The 22,786-nt window shown below is 44.4% G+C and overlaps 1 protein-coding gene across 3 annotated transcripts in view; it reads left to right on the top strand.

The window, feature by feature from the left end:
- meis2a (Meis homeobox 2a) overlaps positions 1-22,786 on the top strand; it is a 78,310-nt gene that overhangs the window by 52,767 nt on the left and 2,757 nt on the right. For 2 of the 3 annotated variants that reach the window (XM_062439854.1, XM_062439856.1), the window contains 4 exons: positions 1,152-1,228; positions 19,383-19,441; positions 21,488-21,598; positions 22,086-22,184. In XM_062439854.1, the coding sequence (XP_062295838.1) occupies positions 1,152-1,228; positions 19,383-19,441; positions 21,488-21,598; positions 22,086-22,144 (306 nt within the window). In that variant the 3' untranslated portion in view covers positions 22,145-22,184. The remainder of the gene's footprint in view (positions 1-1,151; positions 1,229-19,382; positions 19,442-21,487; positions 21,599-22,085; positions 22,185-22,786) is intronic. The other variant, XM_062439855.1, reaches the window with a different exon arrangement.

Genomic DNA, 22,786 nt, shown 5'->3' with positions numbered 1-22,786 from the left:
TGAAGGGGAAGAATGTTAATGGAGCTTGAAACCACCCGCAAATAGAGGAGGATTTAAGTGTCACCTTTTAAAAGGAATTTTTGTGTGTTGTGATCTGCAGGTGTCATGTCTATGAATATTTGTATGTGTCTGTGTGCATTTCAGTTTGTGCATGCTTGTGTGTGTGTGTGTGTAACTCTGTGTGCATGCATGCTCTCTGTCTACAGCGCCTGAATGAAACACATAGTGTCTCATTTGTTTCGTTTGCGTGCGCCTCGACTCCTAATCTGGCCCTTAAAGACATCTGTCACCAGCGATCACTGTTGTTTTGTCATGCTTCATAGCAGGCCCAGAGGGAGCAAGGCAGCCCAAGGTCTGCCATTTATATCAGCCCATGTTCTCTAGATTGGACCTGACACAAATAGTATCATTGCAGCCCTGGTCACAGAATTACATTTTCAGGTAAAAATCTTGGCCAGGCAATGGAGGAGATTTCACAGCATTCTGTTCTTTTAGCATTGGTCCGTATTCAACTGCTCTCTATGAAAGAGCTACCACCAGGATACATGTCAGACATTCAAGAAAAGATAAATGTATTCACTGCAAATCTGCACCCACTCATTCTGTTGCCTGGTATTATAAAAGGATTCTCAGACTGCCTGAAAGTCTTGTCAGTGTGTGTGTTTATATGCATGCGTGCATGTGTGTATGTGTTTTCAGTGTGTGGTGCATATGTTCAGTGTGTACACTATATGTTGTTTTGTGTGTGGGTGGGTGGGAAGAGGGATAGGAAAGGGGGTTATCACAGTTGACAGTTGTGACAAAGTTGTTTGGCCAGCTCTGACAGGTTTAGCACTGAATTGTGCGTATGTGTGTCTGTGTGTGTTGATGGGTGGGTGGACGTATGTATGCTGTGAATGTCTATACTGTGCAAGGGAAGGGCAGGGTTGGGTGGAGGTCATGAGAAGGTGCAGTCTTGGGTTACACAATACAACAAACACGGGAACATATTGAATACATATAGTAATAGGCAACAACCAGAAACTTGACTCGGAGCATGTGTTCCCTTTCCAACGCTTCTCTTTATGAGTGCTTACATGCGTGAATATTTATGCTAATCTGTATGTCAAAGAGGCTCATGTGTGTGTTTTTCTGTCTGTTTGCTCCTGCAGCACCCATACCCTTCTGAAGAGCAGAAGAAGCAGCTAGCCCAAGATACAGGACTAACCATCTTACAAGTAAACAACTGGTGAGTCAAGATTTCCGCTCGTCCTATCTCAACCACCAGCATCGCTCTGCCTTTCATTTTCAAAAGCCTTCGCCTCCCTCTCCCCACCAGCCAAGACAGCTAATACTCCTAAAGTGTGAAAACCGTTTATGTACAGCCCTCCCCGTTGCATATAGACACACACAGAGGTGTACACGTAGATATACACACACACAACCTTTGTAACATTATTATATGTAAGCTACCAGGATGTTCCGGTGTTATCGGCAAAGTGTTCCGCGGCTAAGTCAGTGGTCTTTGTGGTTTGATGCACATGTATTCAGTGGGATATATTTAAGGGAGAAAGGCAAAGATCATAAGCTATCCCTACAGCCCCCACACCCACCCCACCCCTTCATCCAAAACCATACCTAGCTCAACCACTGGTGCCCCCACAAAAAGGCAAAACTGCCTTCCACCCCCTCCCCGTTTTACAGAAGCTATATGGTGGATTAAGGTTTTGGTGGCCTGGCCAGCAGGGCCTTTGTAGATGGCTTAGCACATAACTGGGGGTGGTGGATTAAATAAAATGATCACAGAAGCAAAGAAATGATACAGGAATTACTTATCAAAATACTAGCCCAGGTTTTATCTGCAGCTTAATTTTGTTCAGTACATTCTCAGGGTGATGTTCAGATTAATTGAACTGACAGCTTCCTTTCAAAATTCAGGGAAGGTATTTGCACGGATTTCAGGTCTTACACAAACTTAATTATATGGAACCCCATTTTATCATTCTAATTCCATGTAGCGGGGGTTCTATTTACAAATGACAAGTCTGTGCCTTTTATTCACAGCTTTCCTTAATATATTTATCAAAGCGAGTTCATTTACAAAGTGCTCTATCTGTTGGGTACAGGCAGGCCGACATTAACGAAGCTTTTAGGTTTATCAGACTCGCAGCCTGACAAGCCACCCGAGGGTCAATTGATTTTTTGGTTCCGTGATTCATTTTTCCCTCATTTTTCCTGGATCACAATGAGAAACATGCCTGGAGAATTAGCCTGGTTTGTTGGCCTTATCTATCAGCCCCCTTCCCTTGTCCTCCCCCCCTCCATCCTAACATACTCTCTCTCTCTCTCTCTCTTTCTATATCTCTCTCTCTCTGTCACCCTTTGCTTTATTCCCTTCTAGCCAAGGGAAGTCTAGCTACTTAAATTGGCCACAGGAACCGCTGTTATCAGACTTTAATGCACCCTACAGTGTGGATAGCATTTCAATTACACCAGTAACCAAAGATTAGCCCCTGCTTGCCTGTTTCATGCCTCGTGCCACCATTTCAGGACGCCACGCACCTTACCTACAGGAGCAGAAAATTGAGTTGCCTTGCTTGTGTCATGGTGATTAATGCAGAAATAGTCTGCTAACCTGGGAGGGGTGAGAGAGAGGAATAGACAGAGACATAGACATTGACAGAGATAGATATAAGAAGAGTCCCTGCCTTCTCAGAGGCCATGAAATCCAAGCCTGGCACTGTAATGCCTAAGATCCATTTATAAAGAGGTCTGAAAGAATCTTGTGCTGGGTAACATCCTCATGAACCCTGTTTTCACACACACATACACGCACATGTATAAATACTGACACGTATGTGGTATTGGAGCTATATATTAATGTTACACCAGCTGTGTTAACAAAAACACAACAGGAATCAATTTTCACAAATAAAGTCATTAGAGAGGCTCAGATTCTGCTAGTCTATCTATGATGCATTCTGTGGGAATTGACAACTTTGACAACGTCTGTTGGATGCTTCCACGTTATTGGCTATTTTACAGTGAGGGAAAGATGAGAAAGAGAGAAGATGCTGAAGTTTTCTTTCCTTCTGTAACCAGGCAAGACAGTGAGTTAAATGTCTGTCTTTGTTTGGGTCGTGCCCTTTTTTCCCCCCTCTGGTTTCTGATTCTAGTGGCCGCTGAGACGTTCTATCCAGAATGCGACAGAACTCTGCCATATGAAATTCCTGTTAAAAATTAAAATCTCTTCAAATTCCTGGCTGGGCCCTCGCATTGTTCTGTAGTTGCCTTTGATGCCTGGCCGCCGCCACGTTACCGGCTAAAGAGAGGGAGCGAGAGATAGAGACAGAGGGAGGGAGAGACAGAGGCAGACGATGAGTGTGGGGGAAGTGGAGGGGGTGGCCGCTGTCTTCGGTTTCCAGAGCTCTCCCTCGGGGAAAGGATGTGCTGAATCAGGGCTTTGTCCGCCGGCAGAATCGCAGCCCAGCGAGGGCACAAGGGTGCTCTGTGTGATAGTCAATAGACAGTGCATCTCGCTCTCTCCCCTCCTGCCCCACCAAACCTCCCCAAACTATACCCTCCAACCTCCCTTTAAGTTTACCTGCAGCTCACCTGTACAGACAGAAAACAAAACCTGTAGTTAACCTTTTGCAGTTGGTCTGAAAGTCTTGGTACTAAACGAAACACTCAGTCCTACATCTAGGCTATATCATTAGCTAGCAGCCTCACCTGTTTGTAGCCCACACCATTATTCTGATGTTAATAAGGAACAAAGGAAAAGGTGAAAGTCCACAATCTCGCTGCACTGGTGTTGAGCAGACTAGAAAGAGGACTTGATATTCATGTTAGTGGTATTGTCTGTGTGCACAAGTGTGTGTGTATGTGTGTTATGCACATTATTTCTGATTGGACACTATGCTCTCTCTGTATGCACCGAGATGTTATAAGCATACAGTGTCGGGACACCATTAGTTGACCATTAGCGATCATGTGTTTGCTTTGCTTACATTTGAGACAACTGGCGTCATGCTAACAGAATCAGGGAGTGGTTTGACATGTAATTGCATTTGTTTAAGATTGCAGGAAAAGGTGAGGGCCATGTCACACACGGCATTGTGGGAAAGTGAAGTAGGTGAAACGGCAGACTCAGGTGTCTGTACACTAGAGAAGCGTTTTACAGTTTACAGTATCTAGTGGTATATTTGCCTGCCTCAGCAGCTCCTGGTGTCCTGCTATCAGTCTGGGCTAAATGGGGCCTGACCGAATCCTTTCATGTCTCAGCGTCAGACCCAGCACGATGTGCCCTCACTCACTGCCGTAAACACACACATACCAGCTATGCTGCTGTTATTTACCACTGCAGCAGTGCACACACACACACGCACACTAACACGCACACACACACACACACACACACACACACACACACACAACCACACACAACCACACGCACACAGGCTATTACATGGGCCTGAGAGATGACGCCGATGACAGATGACTGAGAGAAACAGCATCTAAAAAAAGGAAGGAAATCGTCCCCTCATTATTCCCTCATCTCACAGGCAGCCAGTTGGTCATTTCCATGGCAGAGAGAGTAGAGAGGCAGAGAGAGGCAGAGCGAGTCAGAGAGCGAATATGTCAGTTCTTGGCATCTATGATGACTGACTGCTGTGCCACTGGAGCACTAATAACAATAAAGAGGGCACTAAGCCACACTCTATTTTTACTTCTCTGCCTGCTCTCTACTGCCCAGAGGGGAATACATGCATAGACACATACACATGAACACACACACACAAACACACACACACACACACACACACACACACACACACACACACACACACACACACACACACACACACACACACACACACACACACACACAGGGGAGAGGCTCTAATTAGCAGCAGAAAGGAATACAATGAGTGAGTTATTAAGACACAGGGGCGGATCTCAGCCAACCTTTGCCCCGTGTTGGAGCACAGGTCACATGATAAGGGAAGTATATCCGCCAGACGACGGCGCCAAGCAGCCTGTGCCCACTGAGGAGATGAAATAGGCTCAATCTCTCCGGCCATGCAAGGCAGGGCATTGGTAGGCTGATTGTTTGCTTCTTTAAAGAATCCCCTTTCACCAGAAAGACAAAGTATACTTATAATAGACAGTTACCATATCACCTTACATAAAATTTTGATTTTTGAAATTGTATTTTAGCAACAGCACAAAAAGCTCATAAGATGACACCATCAAAATTACAGTATATGCAACCAACTGTATGGACTGTAAGTGTTAGAGCAACAGTTTCCCAAAAGGATTTCCATTGTCCAATCAATGGTTGTTTAAGGCAGGTGCACAGGTAGAATTAAAAAAGAGAGGCCAAAAAGATACAACAATGGAGAACCTATTTTTTTTTTTTTTAACTCACATGTCTTTACAACTTTTGCCTCTCTACATACAGCAGAATCCAGATTCTCCTCCCATCCTGTTGTATCACAGCATGGAGATAAACTGACTTGAACTAGGATATAGTCTAAACCGACTGCACTGCAGCTCTCTTCACAGTATGATTCACATTTTCATTTGAATCTTGTTTTTTTCCCTCTCTCTCTCTCTCTTTCATGGATCCCCTCAGACTTTTCAGCATTCAAATCACCCAAATTAGGTACATACTGTATAAGCTGTACTGCAGGTTTACATGCAAAATGTTATTACACTAAATCACATTTGTTTGACTATCTGAGAACAAGAAAGAGAAAAACCAAAGCCAAATTTGTTCCTCCACTTAGCAAAGCATTTTCCAACCCCATTCTCTATCCAATGATACACTTAGGAACACTGGCTTTTATGATTTTTTATGATTTTTTATGATCCTCTGGTTTGGCGGGCTTGCCCATTATGAAATGCAAAATAATAACTAATATTTTCCAATGCAATATAAAGCTATGCAACTGGCCCACTTTCAGGCTCTGTTATTTCCAACTTTTTTAGTATTTAAGTCTTATGAATGTCACACATGCTTTTGAGCTCCTTCGTTCCCCTCTCTTTACTCTCCTCTATATTACTGCCTATTACTTACTTTTCTATCTCTTCCTTTCTGCCACATTGGTGGGCTAGTTGACTCAAGTTGGTGGTTATCTGTCTAACTTTGACCCAGATGGAAATGTCAGGCCTTTTTTTGGCTGCAACCAGGGACTCCCGGCAGTGGCCATCTTATGCCCCTGGCTTTCTAAATATACAGCTGGAGTGTGGAGAGGTTGCGGCTGTGTGTGTTTTTGTGTGTCTCTAGCATGAGTGTATATCTGCGTCTGACTGAGAGAGAGAGAGAGACTATCAGGGCGCTGCCAACACAAGCATCATGATCCCTCTCATTTAGGGACCGCTAATTGGCAGTTAATTAGCAGAATTGACTCTGTTGTCAGATCCCAAGTGCCAGCCCCCCTACCAACACCCCCTACCCGCTAAGTTCATTTGATCTGGCTGCTTTCTTGATGCTGTAATAATAATCCCATTTTATCTGTTTTGGAGAGAGAAACACATTTGGAAAAAAAAAACATATTTTCATTATTGGCAGAGTAAAATAGAACAGACTCCCAGTTGTAGTAGGTCTCATTTTGTTTTTCATTTTGTTCAGCAGTTGTTACAGATCCAAATATCTGTTCACGGTGCAATCTAGACACATGCCGTACTCACAGTGTAAGCCATGGGAGTCTTAAACAGCTGATGCTAATGTGTGCTGCTGTGTTTATGTGTGCACTCAGAGTATATGTGCTGTGTGTGAGTACATGAGCACATGCCGCTCAGTCTGTCGAAATGTTCAGTGTGATTAACAGGGCCCACTCCCACTTTATCAGGCACTGGGGGCATATTGGGTCATAGAATGGCATGGACACCCAGCATGGCCACAGAGCAGGCCAGTGCCAGCCTCTGTTATGAAAAACAGGTGTTGCTTTAATATAACTGGCACTGTCGGGCAATCACACACAAAAAATTGAAGGTTTTTTACTTGTTTTCCCATTACAAGCTCAAGACTCTCCAAGGCTGTGGAATTCTCCCAGCAAAGACGGCATGCAAGGAGAGCGAAGCCAGACGAGGCGAGATAGAGAGGCAAAGAGCTGAAAGAGGCATTACAGAGAAAGCATTAGAGAGAGATGGAGAGAGATGGGAGGAGGGAGGTCTTTGTACTTCTCTGCTCCTTTTGGCTCTTTTATTCCTCAACGGCTTGGTTTTATTGGTGGGTCGTTTAATAACAAGGGCTCTGCGTTTGAAATGAAGTCGAGCTGCGTTTGCGTGGGCGAGCCTCCTTTTTTTATTTTAAGATGGTAATTTCTGTACTAGGGGTGAGAACTGGAGAGAGATCGAGAGAGAGATCGAGAAAGAGAATACACCAGAGAGAGAGGAGGGAGAGCAAGAGGGTGAGAGTGTGGGAGAGGGAGAATTCAAGGAGAATGCAAGGGAGGAAAGTAGGTTAATTTATTTCATTTGCAGGAAGAGAGAGAACTTAAAAAGAAAAAAAATAAGGTTGGTGATAGTGAGAAAGAAAGTGTAAGATGCTGTTTTCATGAACAAGCAGCTTAATGCACACGGGCAGCCACAGTAAGCCTGCCAGAATCTCCCTGTGCCTGAGGCCATCTGTGAGCAGAATAGCAATTTTATTACTTTGTCATTAAACCAATTTCACAGCAGTATTGTTTGTTAATGAGCAGCCGCAAACGAGCGAAGATGTCACGCACTAGAATAGCAGCAAGATTTGTGACCCTAGGTCTCCTCTGTCTTCTCCCAACCTGTACCTCATTCTTATTCTTCTGCTCTTTCTGCCGGCGTCTTCTTTCTTAACATCCTTACTGTCATCCTTACTCTCACCCTGCCATCCTCCCATCCTGCTCACCCCTCCCTCCCCTTGTTATAGAGGTCCTTGGCTCATAAAGGGAAACTGCTGAAAGATAAAATGCAAAGTCTATACAGTCAAGTCTCTGTTTATGAGCTTCCATTTGCCTTTAGAGCTCATAGGGACGAATGGTTTCTCCATGGGCTTTCAGGGTGTGCAGCTGGAAAGCCTGGGATATTGGCCTGTTATTTAGCTCTAAAGCCTAACATGGGTGCCAACGGCAAGTGCCAACAGAGGGAGTAGGTGTCTGAATAGGTGCATAAGTCCTTTGGATTGTTTGCTAGATGATGTCATGCTTTTTTTTTTTATTAAAAAAAAAGTTGTTTAGAGTACAAGGCTATATCACTGCTTATTTGGTGCATTTACTTAGTGCTATAGCCATGTATTTAAAGGGAAATCTAACTTCAACTCTAGTAGATGTTTGGTAAGGTCTATTTTCATGTGGTTCAGCTGCTATGGTGCTATATGTGTCTTTATGGCTAGTCACTCTGTTTATGTTTTTACTCTGGAGGTCAGTTGGCACAGATTCTTGGTCTGTCTGTGGCTTTTGACTGAGAGAGAAACAGCGAGACGGAGAGAGATTTAAACTCAGGCCCCAGAGGATCAGACAATCTGACAGAGTAGATTTGGAATAATTAGTTTTATCTGCTGAGGGAGATAGCCAGGGGAGCTGTGTGGTAGCCACAGGGTGCTGTTGTGTGTGTCTTGTTGGTGATGTGTTGCAGAAGGCTGAATGTTGTGGATTGGATTTTTTGTGCATGGTGTGTTTGTGTTTGGAAGGAGGGATATGGGTTTGTTGGGGGGGAGGGACTAAAAGGGATAAAGGTGACCAGGTGTAACAGAATGGCCTTAAGGGTGTTTGTGTGTGTGTGTATGTATGTGTGTGTGTTGGAGCCAAAGGACAGGAGCTCCTTCTTAGGCTGAGCTCTTTAAACTCTGTGAACCTCTACTAGGTATTTCTCTTTGTCCAGGCATGCTCATTCTCTCACTCTTTCTCTTTCTCTCTGTTTTTCTTTACCTTGCTCTTTCACGCTTTGCATTCTCACTATCCCTCTTTCCTCTCCCTCTGTTTGGATACACAGTAACCACATGTAAATAAGCATGCTCCTCTATCTTTGCGCTGTTTGCGTGGTGTCACATTCAAAATAATATCAATTTACCTTCCTCCCTTCTTTTAAGACATAACAACAGTGAATGTTTTTGGATATGAAAGGAAGAGAAAGTTGTAATCATATCCTTGACAACGCTCCATCTATTATTACCTTTTTGTCAATCAGCCAATCAGTCAAGTTTGAATTTGTCACATGCAGTCAGTCAGACACAACTACAGTGCAATGCTATCCAATCAGTTCCTCTAAACTTTGCAATAAAAATAGATTAAATAGGTAATGATTAGTATTAATTAAAAAAAAGTAATTATTTGTATATGAAGGGGGGCAGTCTTAGGCAGTGACATCATTTAGGATCCTAGTGGCCAATGTGTGCTTGTGCATATTGTTTAAAGCAATGATTAATGGCCTTGTGCCCTCTGTGGCTTTGAGGTGCAGGCCAATGAGCCCATCATGGAAGACCCTATAAATCAATATAGCCCTTTGTTTTTTTAAACCATGCTCTGCCCCAGTTCAGGCCTGTTATGAATGATATATCAGTAGAGTCTGTGCAAAGCAAGGAAAGAGGGGAAGGGAGGGAGGAGTCTCTCATAGAGTCTCTCCAGAAAAACAAATCCAGTCTTAATTGGAACATGGCCTAAAATCTTGCCGTTATCAAACCTGGTAATTTGCAATTTGGGAGAGGTGAGACTTAAACGGTGTAGCTTGCTGCCACCTTTTCTCCATGCACACACAAACACACTGGCATGCACTTTGATGAAGTTATCAGAGGTAGCTGGAGGAATTAGCCACTATTAGCCCACACTATTACATGCATAACTAGATGCAGAGATACAGAGGAATAGCAGGAGAAAGGAAGGGGGAGAACAATGAAGGGTACTATATTACCCTAATCTAGGGTTTCTCTCTTCCCAGGCTTATGAATATTTATTCCTCCCATTACCGACAATGATGTTTCAATTGGGAGTCTCTGTGAGCATGTGCAGGGGGAAGGGAGGGCGGCAGGAATGCTTTTACCCTAAATGGGGGTAGGGGGGCGTCTGCCTGTAGCCCCCCAAGACATATCTGCTTTATCATCTTCTTGTTATACTGTATGGGAGACTTTCTTCGGTCTCACCTCATACCGTCTTCAAAGGTATGAGGTGAAGAAATAGCAAGTCTCCAAAATGATATACCTGCCATTTGATAAAAAGTTACACTATTTCTTCTGAAATAATGGCAGATATCAGAGTAAAACTTAGATATTTTTTCATCTTCACCCACAAAATAAAGCATTTTTGGTATTGGGGTCATTTGGATTTACATTTCTATACCCTTTATAGGAAGAATCAGTCATGACAGTTCACAGACTTAAATTTAAGGACAATATTCTGCAGTGTAGGCTGAATTGAATGTAGCTTTTGTGAGACACTATTTGTTTCAAGCTGTCACATATGAAGGAGGCCAGTCAAAGCTGTACACAGTCAGTGGTTGAGTTGATCTGAGAGGCAGAGGGCTCGCTTCAGGCCACCATGCACATCAGAGTCCCTGTGGTCTGCTTTACAGTGTCAGTGGTGCTTCTGCCAGCAGTCTCCTCCACAAACAACAGCTATTTATATCACTTGCCTGCTGCTGGGCTTTTTAGCCCTAAACTCTGCCTCTGACCGTGCCTGCACATGTGTGTTTGTGTGCCTGTGTGTTCATGCTTATGTATGTCAAAGCGATTATGTGCAATTGAAACTCTAATTAATTATTCAGTAGAGAAGTCAGAGGCAACCTGACAACATTTGACCGATGACTCTCGTGGTCACTAATATGTGCTAGACACAAACGCATTCACTCAGGCACATCATGAAAACGTGCTTGGTGGAAACACTCACGCCACAGACACAAAGATGAGAAGATGATGACATCCCAGTAGGAGGGAGAATCCCTTTCCACATACACACACACACACAAACACACACACACACACACACACACACACACACACACAGACACACACACACACACACACACACACACACACACACACACACACACACACACACACACACACACACACTGAATCCTGTACTCCCCTGTAAGTCTGGCTCTTAAATACTCCAAGTGCAGTGGCACCTAATCCTGGGCATTAAAGTATCTTGACAGTCTATCTGCCAGGTTCAGGTGTCACTTTTTAATTGTTCAAACTGCTGTGCATTTTCACTGCCCTGAATTCATGGCTTATAGTAAGGGGAAAGAGTAAGTGGCAACAGGAGATAGAGCATGTGTATATACATTTGGGGGTGGGGTATTAAAATGGGGGCACCCTTCCATGTGCACCCTCCCACTAGCTCTGCTTTCAGACTTCTGCTAATGCATTTGAGATTTAGTCTAAGTTCATGTCTGCAAGTGTGTGTACATGTATGGCACATGTATGCTCACAAGTGTGCCCAAGCCTGTCTGTGTGTTGTGTAAGGACAGAGCTGCTGAAGCCCCTCTTGGCAGGCCCCCTCTTCTCCTCTTTGAGCTGAACCCATTATAGTCTTATAAAGGAGGGAGAAGAGAGACGTTTGATATGAAGCAAAGGAAATAGATTGGCCTTATTTCCTGCCTGGCTGCTGCAACGCAGACACTTGTGTTGCCTAGACGATGCAGGCAATTGACACTCAATTTTGTTTGAAATATCACGCCTCTATCATGTCATTATCAGCTTCCCATGGTAATCCACAAAGCCGCCCTGTTTGATATCTGACAATAAGGGGGAGTCACAGAGTCGCAGAATCTCTCACTCGATTACCAGGCAGAGAGGGAAAAAAGGGTTGAGAATGAAAGGGAGCAGAAGAAGACAGAGCGAGAGACAAAGAAAGGGTGAACGAAATAGAGATGGAAAGATAGTGCAGGAGAGAGAGACAGAGAGGCAAAAAAAGTCACACATTTGTATGATAGTAGTGGGAAGTGGATGGAAATGGATATACCTGCCCTCCCTGCAGAGACATACAAAGGATCCCAATGGGCCGGGCATTGTGGAAAAAGGGGAAATCTGGGTGATAGGGGTGGCACTCTTCACAACTCAGAAAATGGGGCGATCTTGTAAACACACCCACTCATCTCATGAGGACTGATGGATAGACTGGGGTAATGATAGTGCTGAATTCATTCAGTCTTTTTATTCTCCCCCTCTCTCTTTCCTGTGTGTGTGTGTGTGTGTGTGTGTGTGTGCCACCCTGCCAGCATGTCTCTGGTCTATTTCTTGCTGGCCCTGCATGAAAGCAGGAAGCCCTCACCCACCCAAAAAGGTGAGAAACTGGCTTATGAGGAATGAACGTTACCTTCCAGCACTGACGGCCTCTGTCATGCGCTATGTGCTGGAACCTTTGACGGGGGCTAATATTGACATATGCTGGATGTTTTCAGACACTCTTCAAACAAGGGGAAACACAGCTGTTGGTCTCTCAGCTCCTAGGCAGGCAGAGAATACCTTTTGTGCACCTATGCACGTTAATAAGGTGTTGTCTTAAGGGAGGGGAGTGCAAGAGTAAGAGAAGAGGGGCCTCGCTAACAAGGGGGATGTGGATCAACTCTTTCCTTAATCCCCCTGTCTGCTGGTGATATTCAAAAATAACACTGTTAGTAAAAACATTCCAGGGCAGAGGTGCCAGCCTCTGAGGAAAGGGAGGTTAATGAAGGGAAATATTAGGGGACAGTCTGCAAGAAAGAGAAAGAAGAGATGATTCCACCCCCCCACTGAACATCTGAAAACTGGTAGAGCTAGGGCAGGTTAGCCATGCTGGGTTGCTACAATAAGGTCTCTTTCATACAGGTGTGTTGACGCCTGGGGCAGGCTTGGTCTCGGTCCATTCCATTCACCCTGGCTGATTTGAACAATAACTATCATATCTCTTAAAAGAGAAGGGAGGGTGAAGCGTCAAAAAGGAGATGCCTGAAAGCTGTGTCAGGGCCAAGAAAAACCCCCGCTGCTGTTGTCAGAGCTTGTTGATGTTGTACGGAGGAAAAAACGGGCAAGCTTTTTTTTTTTTTAACCCCCTCCCTCCATAACCCCACATTTTTTCCTCCTCTCCTTTCTCTCCCTCCACTTCTGCACTGGATTCTGTGTTTTGTGCCGTAGGACAGAGTGTGGTGAGGAGACAGAGGAACAAAGTGCTGCTGTGTGGAGCAGCAGCTGTTGCTTGCTGGATCAAAGGGGCAACAAGCGTGGTCTTCCTGGCCCAACGCTGCTCTGGAGGTGTTTGACAGACAGTCAGCAGCTGGGGCCGCACAGCCCGCCATGTAGGGGTCAGGCCGCTGGACTGCAAGGCCCAGGGGTGACATGCCCTCACTGGACAGGGGGAAGAGGGGAGAAGGTGTTAGATGGGAGGGTAAATAGAGGGAGAGATGTCTATGTTTGTTTCTTCTGTTGTTTTTGTTGTTGTTGTAGTTTAGAGAGTTTACTTCTGGGATTATTGCTGTATATTTCATCCAGATTGAATAGGACTTTAAGACGTTTACTCCTCTGTGATGAGCCAGTGAATCCACATGTATTTATCATAATGCATAGACAATAGCTGAAGCCTGATTTTAAGGGTTAAACCATCAATAGAACAGTATTGCACTCCACACTGCAGTACCTCTTTGGTGCTGACAGAAAATCAGAGTGAGAAAAGAGAGACAGACAGAGAGCAAGCATGCCGCAGTGCTATTGATTTATTTTAATTAGCTGCTCGTTAAATCGTGTCAGTTTGCAACACAAATATATAATTCTTTGTCTGATTTTCCACTCTAGTCTTAATGACTTGCACTCCCCGGGTTTCAGAGAGGAATGACTTCTACAGCTAGACTGACAGAGCAATGCAAATGTTACTCATATAGGGCTGAGGGGGGATGCCACAAAAGGGCAATGAGTGGAGTAATAAAAAGGGAAAGAAAAACAGGTCAGTGAAAGTCCATGGAGGAGAGGTGAAACAGTCCCCCTTTGAGAGGCAGACAAAAGAGTGTGGAGGGGGGTATGGAGGCACTGTGGATGAGAGAAAGAGGGAGAGTGGGAGACAGAGGTATAAACTATGTAAACACAGTGGCTGCCCTAAACGTGGGCCCTCTCCGACGTTCCTAAAAAACGATCCTGCCTTGCTCCGCTTCACATCTGCACTAAATCAAACACTGGGGTGAGGTAATGTTCGCCCGGCTTATGTCTCTTGACTCCTGTTTTAACTTAAGGAAGGGAAGAAGGACTAGAAAAAGAGAAACTCTGTCTCTGATAGGATGAGCAGGAGGAAACTTCCTCGTTCCAACCCTATCTCTTTGTCCTTTATCTTCATCCTGGAGGAGTGGGACCTATGAAAAGCTCCTTTGTGATAGTTTATGATAAATCCACAGATACTGTAGGTTCAGTGTGGTGGCAAGCTATGTATAAACTGTTACAGGGGGCCTGTTAGGAGCATGTGAGCTGATTCAATCAGTGTTGTTGACACTACAGTAGATCAGTGTTGGAGGTTCAGTAGCCCCAGACTGCCCCACTTCCTGACCGGACCATAATTAGTGTTTGCTTATACTAAACACACCCTCCTCATGGGGTTAATTTGCATGCACTTCCTGGTCAAAGGACATTGAGTGTTTTTACTCCTTTTACTTTCTGAGGGGAGAGGATCAAACTGAAGCTTTCCTCCTTTGATTCCTGCGAGTTGTGACTCAATCGCTGGGGGTTTGGAATCTTTATTTCTTTCTGAAGCGGAAGTATGGAAGCAATGAGCTTTAATAGGAACCAGAGGACAGTCATGTTTGCAAGCAGTGATCAGGGATTGAGTTTGGTGCGTTTTTGTTCAGATTGTGTTGCATCTAATCTTCCTGCCAAGACAGACAGGGGCCTGGGAATCTTTCTGACAAACATAAACTTGCCCCTTGTCCCTGGCAAATGAGCTCGAATAAATGGGCATGTGCAGGTCAGCCATGAAGGCAATAAACTGTCAACAATTTCCATATCACAATTTTAAAATGGGCTCCTTTTTTTGCACATCTACAAGGCTACATTTAAGCGGTCTGGCGCTCATTTATCAAAGAGGACATGTTTAGTATTTCTCTGTTCCTCTCTCCTGTCTCTATCTGGCTCTGGCTCGGTTACTTTCTTTCATCACAAACTCGTCAAACGAGTGACCCCACTCCTGATTGGCTGGGTTCCCTCTGATCTCCACCGCAATTGGCCAGCCAGGCAATGAGTCTCTCTCTCTCTCTCTCTCTCTCTCTCTCTCTCTCTCTCTCTCTCTCTCTCTCTCTCTCTCTCTATCTCTCTCTCTCTCTCTCTCTCACACACACACACTCTTTCTCTCTCTCTCTCTCTCTCTCTCTCTCTCTTTCTCTCTCTTTCTCTCTCATCTCCCTCCCTCTCGTTCTCTTGGCTGTGCTCCAGGGTAGGGTGGTTTGGCATGACGATTTCTCAGGGAAGGAATGCTGACAACAGGAGCGAGTTACCAGGTGTGGCTGCAAGTCAGTTAACCAGAAACAAGGCCTTTCTGACAGATTGAGATGAGGAAGCAAGAAAAAAAAAAAAGAGTAAATACAAGTACTCGGTCAGACAAGACTGGTTTGCTGTGATTTCATCCTCAGACTGTCAGTCCCTCTATGCAGTATTTGTCAACATACATTGCATTATGTTGCATTTAAGGATAAAGATTTAAAATGTGAAGGGCTCAGCTAAATAAAACAACAGCACATGATATGGTACATAGGATTATGCAAGTTCCCTATTAGATTTAAGTCTCTTCTTCTGTCTCTAACCACCACATACCCTCAATCCCTCCACACTCACAGACACACTGGGTATAGCATAACATTGAATGTTAGCCAGGGTATTTAACACCTAAGCAGGCACTCTCTGAAGCCTCCTCCACCCCCCCTCCTCTGTGTGTGTGTGAGCAGATATTAGTAGCCAGGGATACGGTGTTGATCCAGCCTGGCGGAGACCCCGTGTCAAGTGGACTCCTGCTGCCCTGGCTCCATCATTCATGTCTGCCTGTTATTTTCCTCTGTGACCTGCGCAGTCAAAACACTCAGAGCATGAGTAAATTTACCACTCATACAATCTCGTCATGGAGTAGGGTTCCCCGTCCCAGCAGTGATGCATACTGTATCCGCACGTACACATATATTTGTACATATGTGCTGGTCACGCCATTTTAGGGCATGTCAGTGAGAAGTGCTACTGTAGGCCGATTGGCAGTAGTGTCTGAAGAATGCACTGACATGCACATACACACTTATTGACGGACATGTGCATACATATTCACATGCACGCTCTAAAGCATACTTAGCACTGCAACTGCAGTTTTTGATGTGCAACTTGAAAATGTGTTTAAGGCTTAATGGCTAGAAGAAGCCAATTGCCCACATTAAACAGCAATGGACCACTGCCCCCACTGGCCCACTCTCTCCTCGGGTAATGTACACATTCTGAGCTTTATCCCAAGGAATGACCTCCACACGACCCCCTAACCTTGCCTTTAATTATTTGTTTGAAGACAGCATGGAGTTCCCATGCTGAGAGGTACTCTGTGTATGGTGTGTGCATGTGTGTGTGTGTGTGTTGATGTTTCTGTGCTATAACATTGAGCAGAGGCAGGCCATAATAAGCTAGACCACCAGATGTAGATAATAAAACATGGGCTTTTGGTTGGAGGTTTGCAGCTAGTGTTCCCTGTGAGCCTCCTGTGTTCTGGTTAGTCTACGGACACACTGGCGGTGGTTGTGGTCATGTCCATGGTGTTGATGTGTTGATTTACAGCGCACACATATATTTTAGCGAGTGGCTGGGAATTCTGGGTCCCCTGTGGTCAGCCTCTGTGTCTCTCCCAGGGCCGTAGGTCCTCAGGTCCATCCATCTATCCATCCATCCCAGTTGACTGGCCCTCATCTCTGGAGGATTCCTGGTTGTGTTGTTCTAAGCACACACCATTAGCAGCTCACGGGTCGAGGGAAAACAGTGTTATCAGGCCTGGCTCAGATAATCTCAATTGGCTTTACTCAGACTGATAAAAGGTGCTCTAAGGCCACGAGAGGCGCCCTTGGTCACCCCCCACTCCTTCCAGTGCACCACATCGCCTCCCGGTTACTGTGGCAACTTGTTTAGCGTACAAAAACAGAGGCTTTGTGTGTGTCGATGTGTCTGTGTGTGTCTGTGTGTGTGTGTGTGTGTGTGTGTGTGTGTGTGTGTGTGTGTGTGTGTGTGTGTGTGTGTGTGTGTGTGTGTGTGTGATATGGTGGTGGTTAGCTAATAGGGAATGTTGACAAGAAGCAGGTCCATCTCAGAAGCAGCTTGCAGGGAAAATATTTGACTATCCATATGTTCATCTACACAACAATGAGCTGTTTTCATACTCAAAATTATCATTTATAGAGAACAAACACCCTGGTAGCTAAATATTTTCCTGTTTACCTAAAGTCATACACTTCCTGTAAGAACAGGGAAAAACACAAGAGGAAGAAAACTGCTTGGAAGGAACATTTAGGAAAAAATGTTCCCTTTGATCATACAGCATACTCTCTGGTACATCGAGTATTTCCCTTTGCAGTCACTGGAAACCGTATGGGCAAATTTAGCACCTGGGAAGAACATTCCTAATATTATGTGTTTATGGTTATGTCCCAGAATAGGTAAGAATGCACATGGTTGTGATTTCGAGCTCCTTGGTGCGTCTAGAAAGGGAGAGAGCAGGACATATATTTTGTGTTTCACTGTAAGTTTAAAGAGGGAGTTAGATACCAGGAATGTCTTACTGTTTACTTGCTCAGCTGGTTTTGATGCTGGAAGCGCCTTGCTCTCTTAAGCACCGCAGGCATTTCTGACAGCATTGCTATCCAATAATGTTTTGTCTCCTTTGTTCTATTGAAAAATGCTTCCACAGTTATTAAAACTTAATCCTCAGTCCTCTCTTAAATCACAAATCATGCATTACAATCTTATAATTTCCAATCCAACTCTCTTATTTGTGCACCCCACCTCCTTTCCTCCTCTGTCGTCTTCTCTCATTCTCATATGGATGTGTTTCATCTTTTTCTCTTGGGGGCCCGCTGCACCCCTGCGTACCTGCACTCTGGATGCCCCCTGGCAAATGAGCACAGCGTCTCTCTTTTCCCAACCGTGCATTTTGTACGTTTAACCATGTCACTTTGAGCCGGGCAGATTACAGGCGTTTAAGTTCATTGGAGAAGGTAAGGGCAGGTATCAGGGCTTCATGGGGGATTAGGAGCCCAAATTGGTTCCAGCTCTCCCTTCCTTCTAATGACCAGTTCTTTAGCTGTACTGATGGTGCCATGGCCCGTACGTTAGAAGAGGGCGGTGAAGCCTTTTTTTTCCCTCTTCTCTGCTTTTTTGGAACCAGCAAAGGACTCCATGCTGGACAGCTCCAATGTGATTTGAAACCCCTATTTAATATCAACCACATGGTGATACCTGTAAGTCCGTGCTTCGTTTTTTTGTATGCGAAAGTGAATGAGATAAAGGCAGAAAGGAAGGGTGTAAACGAGGAAGAAAGGGAGAAAGGTGGAGGGCTTGCTTGGCCTGAGTGGCCAGCTTGTATTTGACACAGCCCAAGGCACCCCATTCCAAGTTAAAAAGGTTGCCCCTGGCTGGCAGTCACCTCCAGATGACCTCTGGCTTTACACTGGAAAAGCCACAGGAGCAAGGCTGGCTGGGGAGGCTTTGTGGAGCTGCGCTTATTCGCTGCTGTGGTGGTGATAAAACTTCAGACAGCCTAATTGATGGGCTCGCTGACATAACAATACCTTGTGAAAGCACGGAGTGGTCCATGCCTGGTCCTCATTTCTAGACAGCTGGAAGGGGAGCAGAACCCCCTACAATGCAGCCAGAGTGGGGTCCCACTGAGGGGAAGGGTGGAATTGGGGGTGGAGTGGTGGGGAGTAATGAAAGGAACCATTTGTATCACGCACTTTGCTAACTTAAAGCTTGCTTTAAACTTCCAATGGGTGATAACCCTGTAGAACTAACATTGTTTTGGAGAAGGAACTTCAGAAAATATGCCGTACGTATAAAGTTGTTGCATTAAACTGGCTGCAAAAGTGACTAAGAAAGACAGAAAGAGGGAGAAAGGGATGTGCCACGATGAAGGTTCTTCTGTGCCCAAGCTGCACTTAATACTTGAGGAATGTCTCCCTGGTGCCCATAGCAACCAAACGTAATCAAAAGCTTTATTAAAAGAGGGGGGAATAGATCATAAGGAACATTAAAAGTATCCCTCACTGGGTTCCCAAGTCAGCACACAATTGCTCTTTTGTTTGTTGCTGTTTTGTTGTGAGCTCCTCTTTCAAGGACTCGGTGGCTAATGTTGCCATTAAGTCATGCAAAACTGTTTTGTCTTGTGGTGGCTTGTGATGAATCTTTCTGTGTGTGAATGCAGGGTGATTTAATGTTTGTTTTTCCTCTCTGTCTCCGCCAGGTTCATTAATGCCAGGAGAAGAATAGTACAGCCCATGATTGACCAGTCAAATCGAGCAGGTAAAAAAAACAGCTGACGTACAGTGGAGAAATACTTCTCTATCTTTCTTTCCCCGGCATGAAGACACCCTTTCCAAATCCTTTACTGGCATGCACATCATGCCTGGAGCCCAGATTTTTTAAAGGGGTGCCCTACCTCGACTCCCTCTCGAAAAAACCCTTCTGCTCCTTCCCCTTCATCCCCTTTTCCATTTTCTCAATGTGATGTGTTCAGCAGTGGTGCAGGCTGTTTGTTGATTGACTCTAATTGGAGATTTCCCAGTCTAAGTGGAGAGAGAGGTATATTAGCACTCTTTCTGTGAATTACTAATTGGACACAAGAGTGCCAGAAATGCTAGCAGCAATTTATGAGTTATCTCCTTTTCTAGACTGTTTTATTCTTAATTTTTATCCAATCCAGGGAGAGGGGGATTCCTCTCCCTTTTTCTGCTGCTTTTCATTTTACACCCACAAGAACTGCTGCTCTGAATGTTAAAAGACCAGTGTGTAGAATTTAACGGCATCTTGCAGAACAGACTTGGCAGAAATGGAATATAACATCCTTAAGTACTGTATGTTTTAATTAGTGTATAATCCCATGAAAAATAACAATCATTGGGTTTTTGTTACCTTAGAATTACTCCTTTCTACATAGGGAGTGGGTTTTCCTTCATGGAGGGCGCCATTTTGCACCGCCATATTCCTAAAGTAGTCCAGAATGGACAAACCAAACACTGACACTCTAGAGAGGGCATTTTGTGTATTTTGCATGTTTTGCGTGTTTCGCAACCACTGTAGGTTCTCCTACACGTTTGGAAGGGGAGGAGGAGGAATTTGCAACCTCATCGCTAGATGCCACTAAATCTTACAGACTGGTCCTTTAAACTTCAGTTATTCAGCACATTTTAAATTGCTACTACTTCAAATTTTCAGTTTAACAGGATGAAATAATTTATTTTCAGTCTATATGATGCTTTGAATAAATCAGATCTGATGTACTGATTTAAGAACTATGCAAGGAGGAATTATAACCGATAACAGATCATGGAAATTTTATTGTTAATTGATAACACGGTTATTTTCAATATACATTGTGGTCAGATTACAAAGAGCACAGAAAAAATGAGTAGTAAACACGCCTCTCTTGATCCTGTGGAATGATTCCGTCACCCTAAGCTTCATTGACTGTGGCATTACCAAAAAGAAGCCAAGTAATTTGTCTCAGGGAGGGAAAAGCTGTTTTTGTTGATTAGCAAGCTCCCCGTCTTAAAAAGGTCCCTACACACCGGGGTGGAGATTGTTCAAATGAACATGAGCCATGATTAAAATGAGACACACTTACAAATGTGGGCGACTCTTTCTACAATTACAGCACTGTTGTGTGGAATATTTGACAGCATGCAACCAATGTGTGCCAATCAACAATCTCTCTAAAAACAGCATGACTAACAGCTCCCCCTAATCTTCATGAATTACAGATTATCCAAGATAATACTGTTACAGTCCTAGAATACACTGTTTTTCTACAGATTCCAAAGAGCATTAGTTCATTAGGGCTTCTAATAGACAAAACAAAATGCAACTGAGCAAATTGATTGCTACTGTATTATCTGTATCATGACAGATAATCAGGTAAATCATAATATTGAAACACAGCTTTGTGATTATGTTCAGATATGCTATGTTATGTTTAAGAATAGACTCATATGTACTGATTTGAGCAATGAGTGGGTGAATTGCCTGCTATGGCAGAAATTCCTCTCATCCTGTCAAACTACATGCTTTCTTCTCTTAGTTAAGAGAACAATGTATCTCCTGTGAGTGTGGTTTTGAATGACACTGGCTGTGTGTATGTGCGTGCACGTGTGAGTGTGTGTGAGCTTGCATGCACGAGGACCTACTGTATGCGTGTTTGCATGCCACGCGTCAGTTAGTGCGGTCCACAAACATGAGCACAATGTCTTACAGTATGTTTGGGCTGGAGCTGGGACAATTGCTGATTGTCTGGTGTGTTTTCTCTTCTTCTTCCCCCTCCCTTTTTCATGTCCACGTTTTGACTACAATCAGGTTTTCTTCTTGATCCTTCAGTGAGCCAAGGAGCAGCATACAGTCCAGAGGGCCAGCCAATGGGCAGCTTTGTGCTGGACGGTCAGCAACACATGGGGATCCGACCAGCTGGTAAGTCCACCCATCTCGCTTGATTCGTTCCTCTTCCCCCCATCATGCCTGCTATTCCAGTCTCTTCCAGTTACCCTCAGTTATCACAGAGCTGATCAACACCAATCCTCTTGTGTGTAGCATGCCATTTAGTCACCTCAGCACGAAGCATATCCCCAAGTCAGCAAACATAATACTAACAATTGCTGTACAGTCACAATAACACTTCTCCTTAAAAGTATTTCACCATTCCCCAGACTGCTGCCTGTCTTGCTTGTTTGTTTGTTTGTTTGTTTTTCTCTAATCTAACACATCTGGGAAGCTCTCTCTCAAATTATCATAATAAAGGGATTTGGAGGATGCACTTCTTCTACTACTTACTGTTTCCACACGTCATTTTCCATCTGATGCTACCCAACCTCATCCGCTCTATCAGTGGGTCTCCTCTAGCCTCTCTGTGATTCAAACTCCTGCTGACCCTTTTCTGGCGTTTATCTCTTCTTTCTAGGGCCTATGAGTGGAATGGGGATGAATATGGGCATGGATGGGCAATGGCACTACATGTAACCTTCAACTTGTAAAGCAAAACGCAAAGAAAAAGGGGGAAGTAAGTACTGGGTTCTTTTCCTTGTTTTTTTTTTTTCACCTTGGGGCTGTGGGTTTTTTTTGTTTTTTTTTCACCCACGATTCCCTTTCATTTCACAAGCACTACCCTTTTTTACCCTTGACCATCATTGTACAGCAAGCTCCAACCCCCTACTCCCCAGAATCAACAATTATCAGCAAGCACACAGGGATTTTTTAGCAAGCGGTAGAAGGCGGGCAGTAGCCAAGGATAAATTGAAGACCTGGGAAAAAGGGGGAGCCTTCCTGGGACATAGAGGACCCGACTTGTGGCGCCAGACAACAAGAACGACAACAGAGGAAGGAGGGGAAGAAACAACCTGGCATGGCATGCACAAATTTATTTATCACAACAGCACCATCGCTCTCCCCATCCCGGACAGCCAATGCAAATGTTGGACATTTAGGGAAAAAATAACATCTCCTGGGGAATGGGCTGACGGGGAGAAATTAAGCAGGCTCCAGTGAAGCGATAAAGAAGGAGAAGTGAAACTGTCCTCCGAGTGACATAAATCTGTCTGGGGAAGGATTGATGCCCAAATTATCTTATATGCAAAGACGGGAACACTGCAGTACATTACGGTC

This window comes from Scomber scombrus, chromosome 19, assembly GCF_963691925.1.
Source record: "Scomber scombrus chromosome 19, fScoSco1.1, whole genome shotgun sequence".
NCBI lineage: Eukaryota > Metazoa > Chordata > Actinopteri > Scombriformes > Scombridae > Scomber > Scomber scombrus.
The sequence above is the reverse complement of the archived record's forward strand: the minus strand, read 5'-3'. Positions and strand labels throughout refer to the sequence as shown.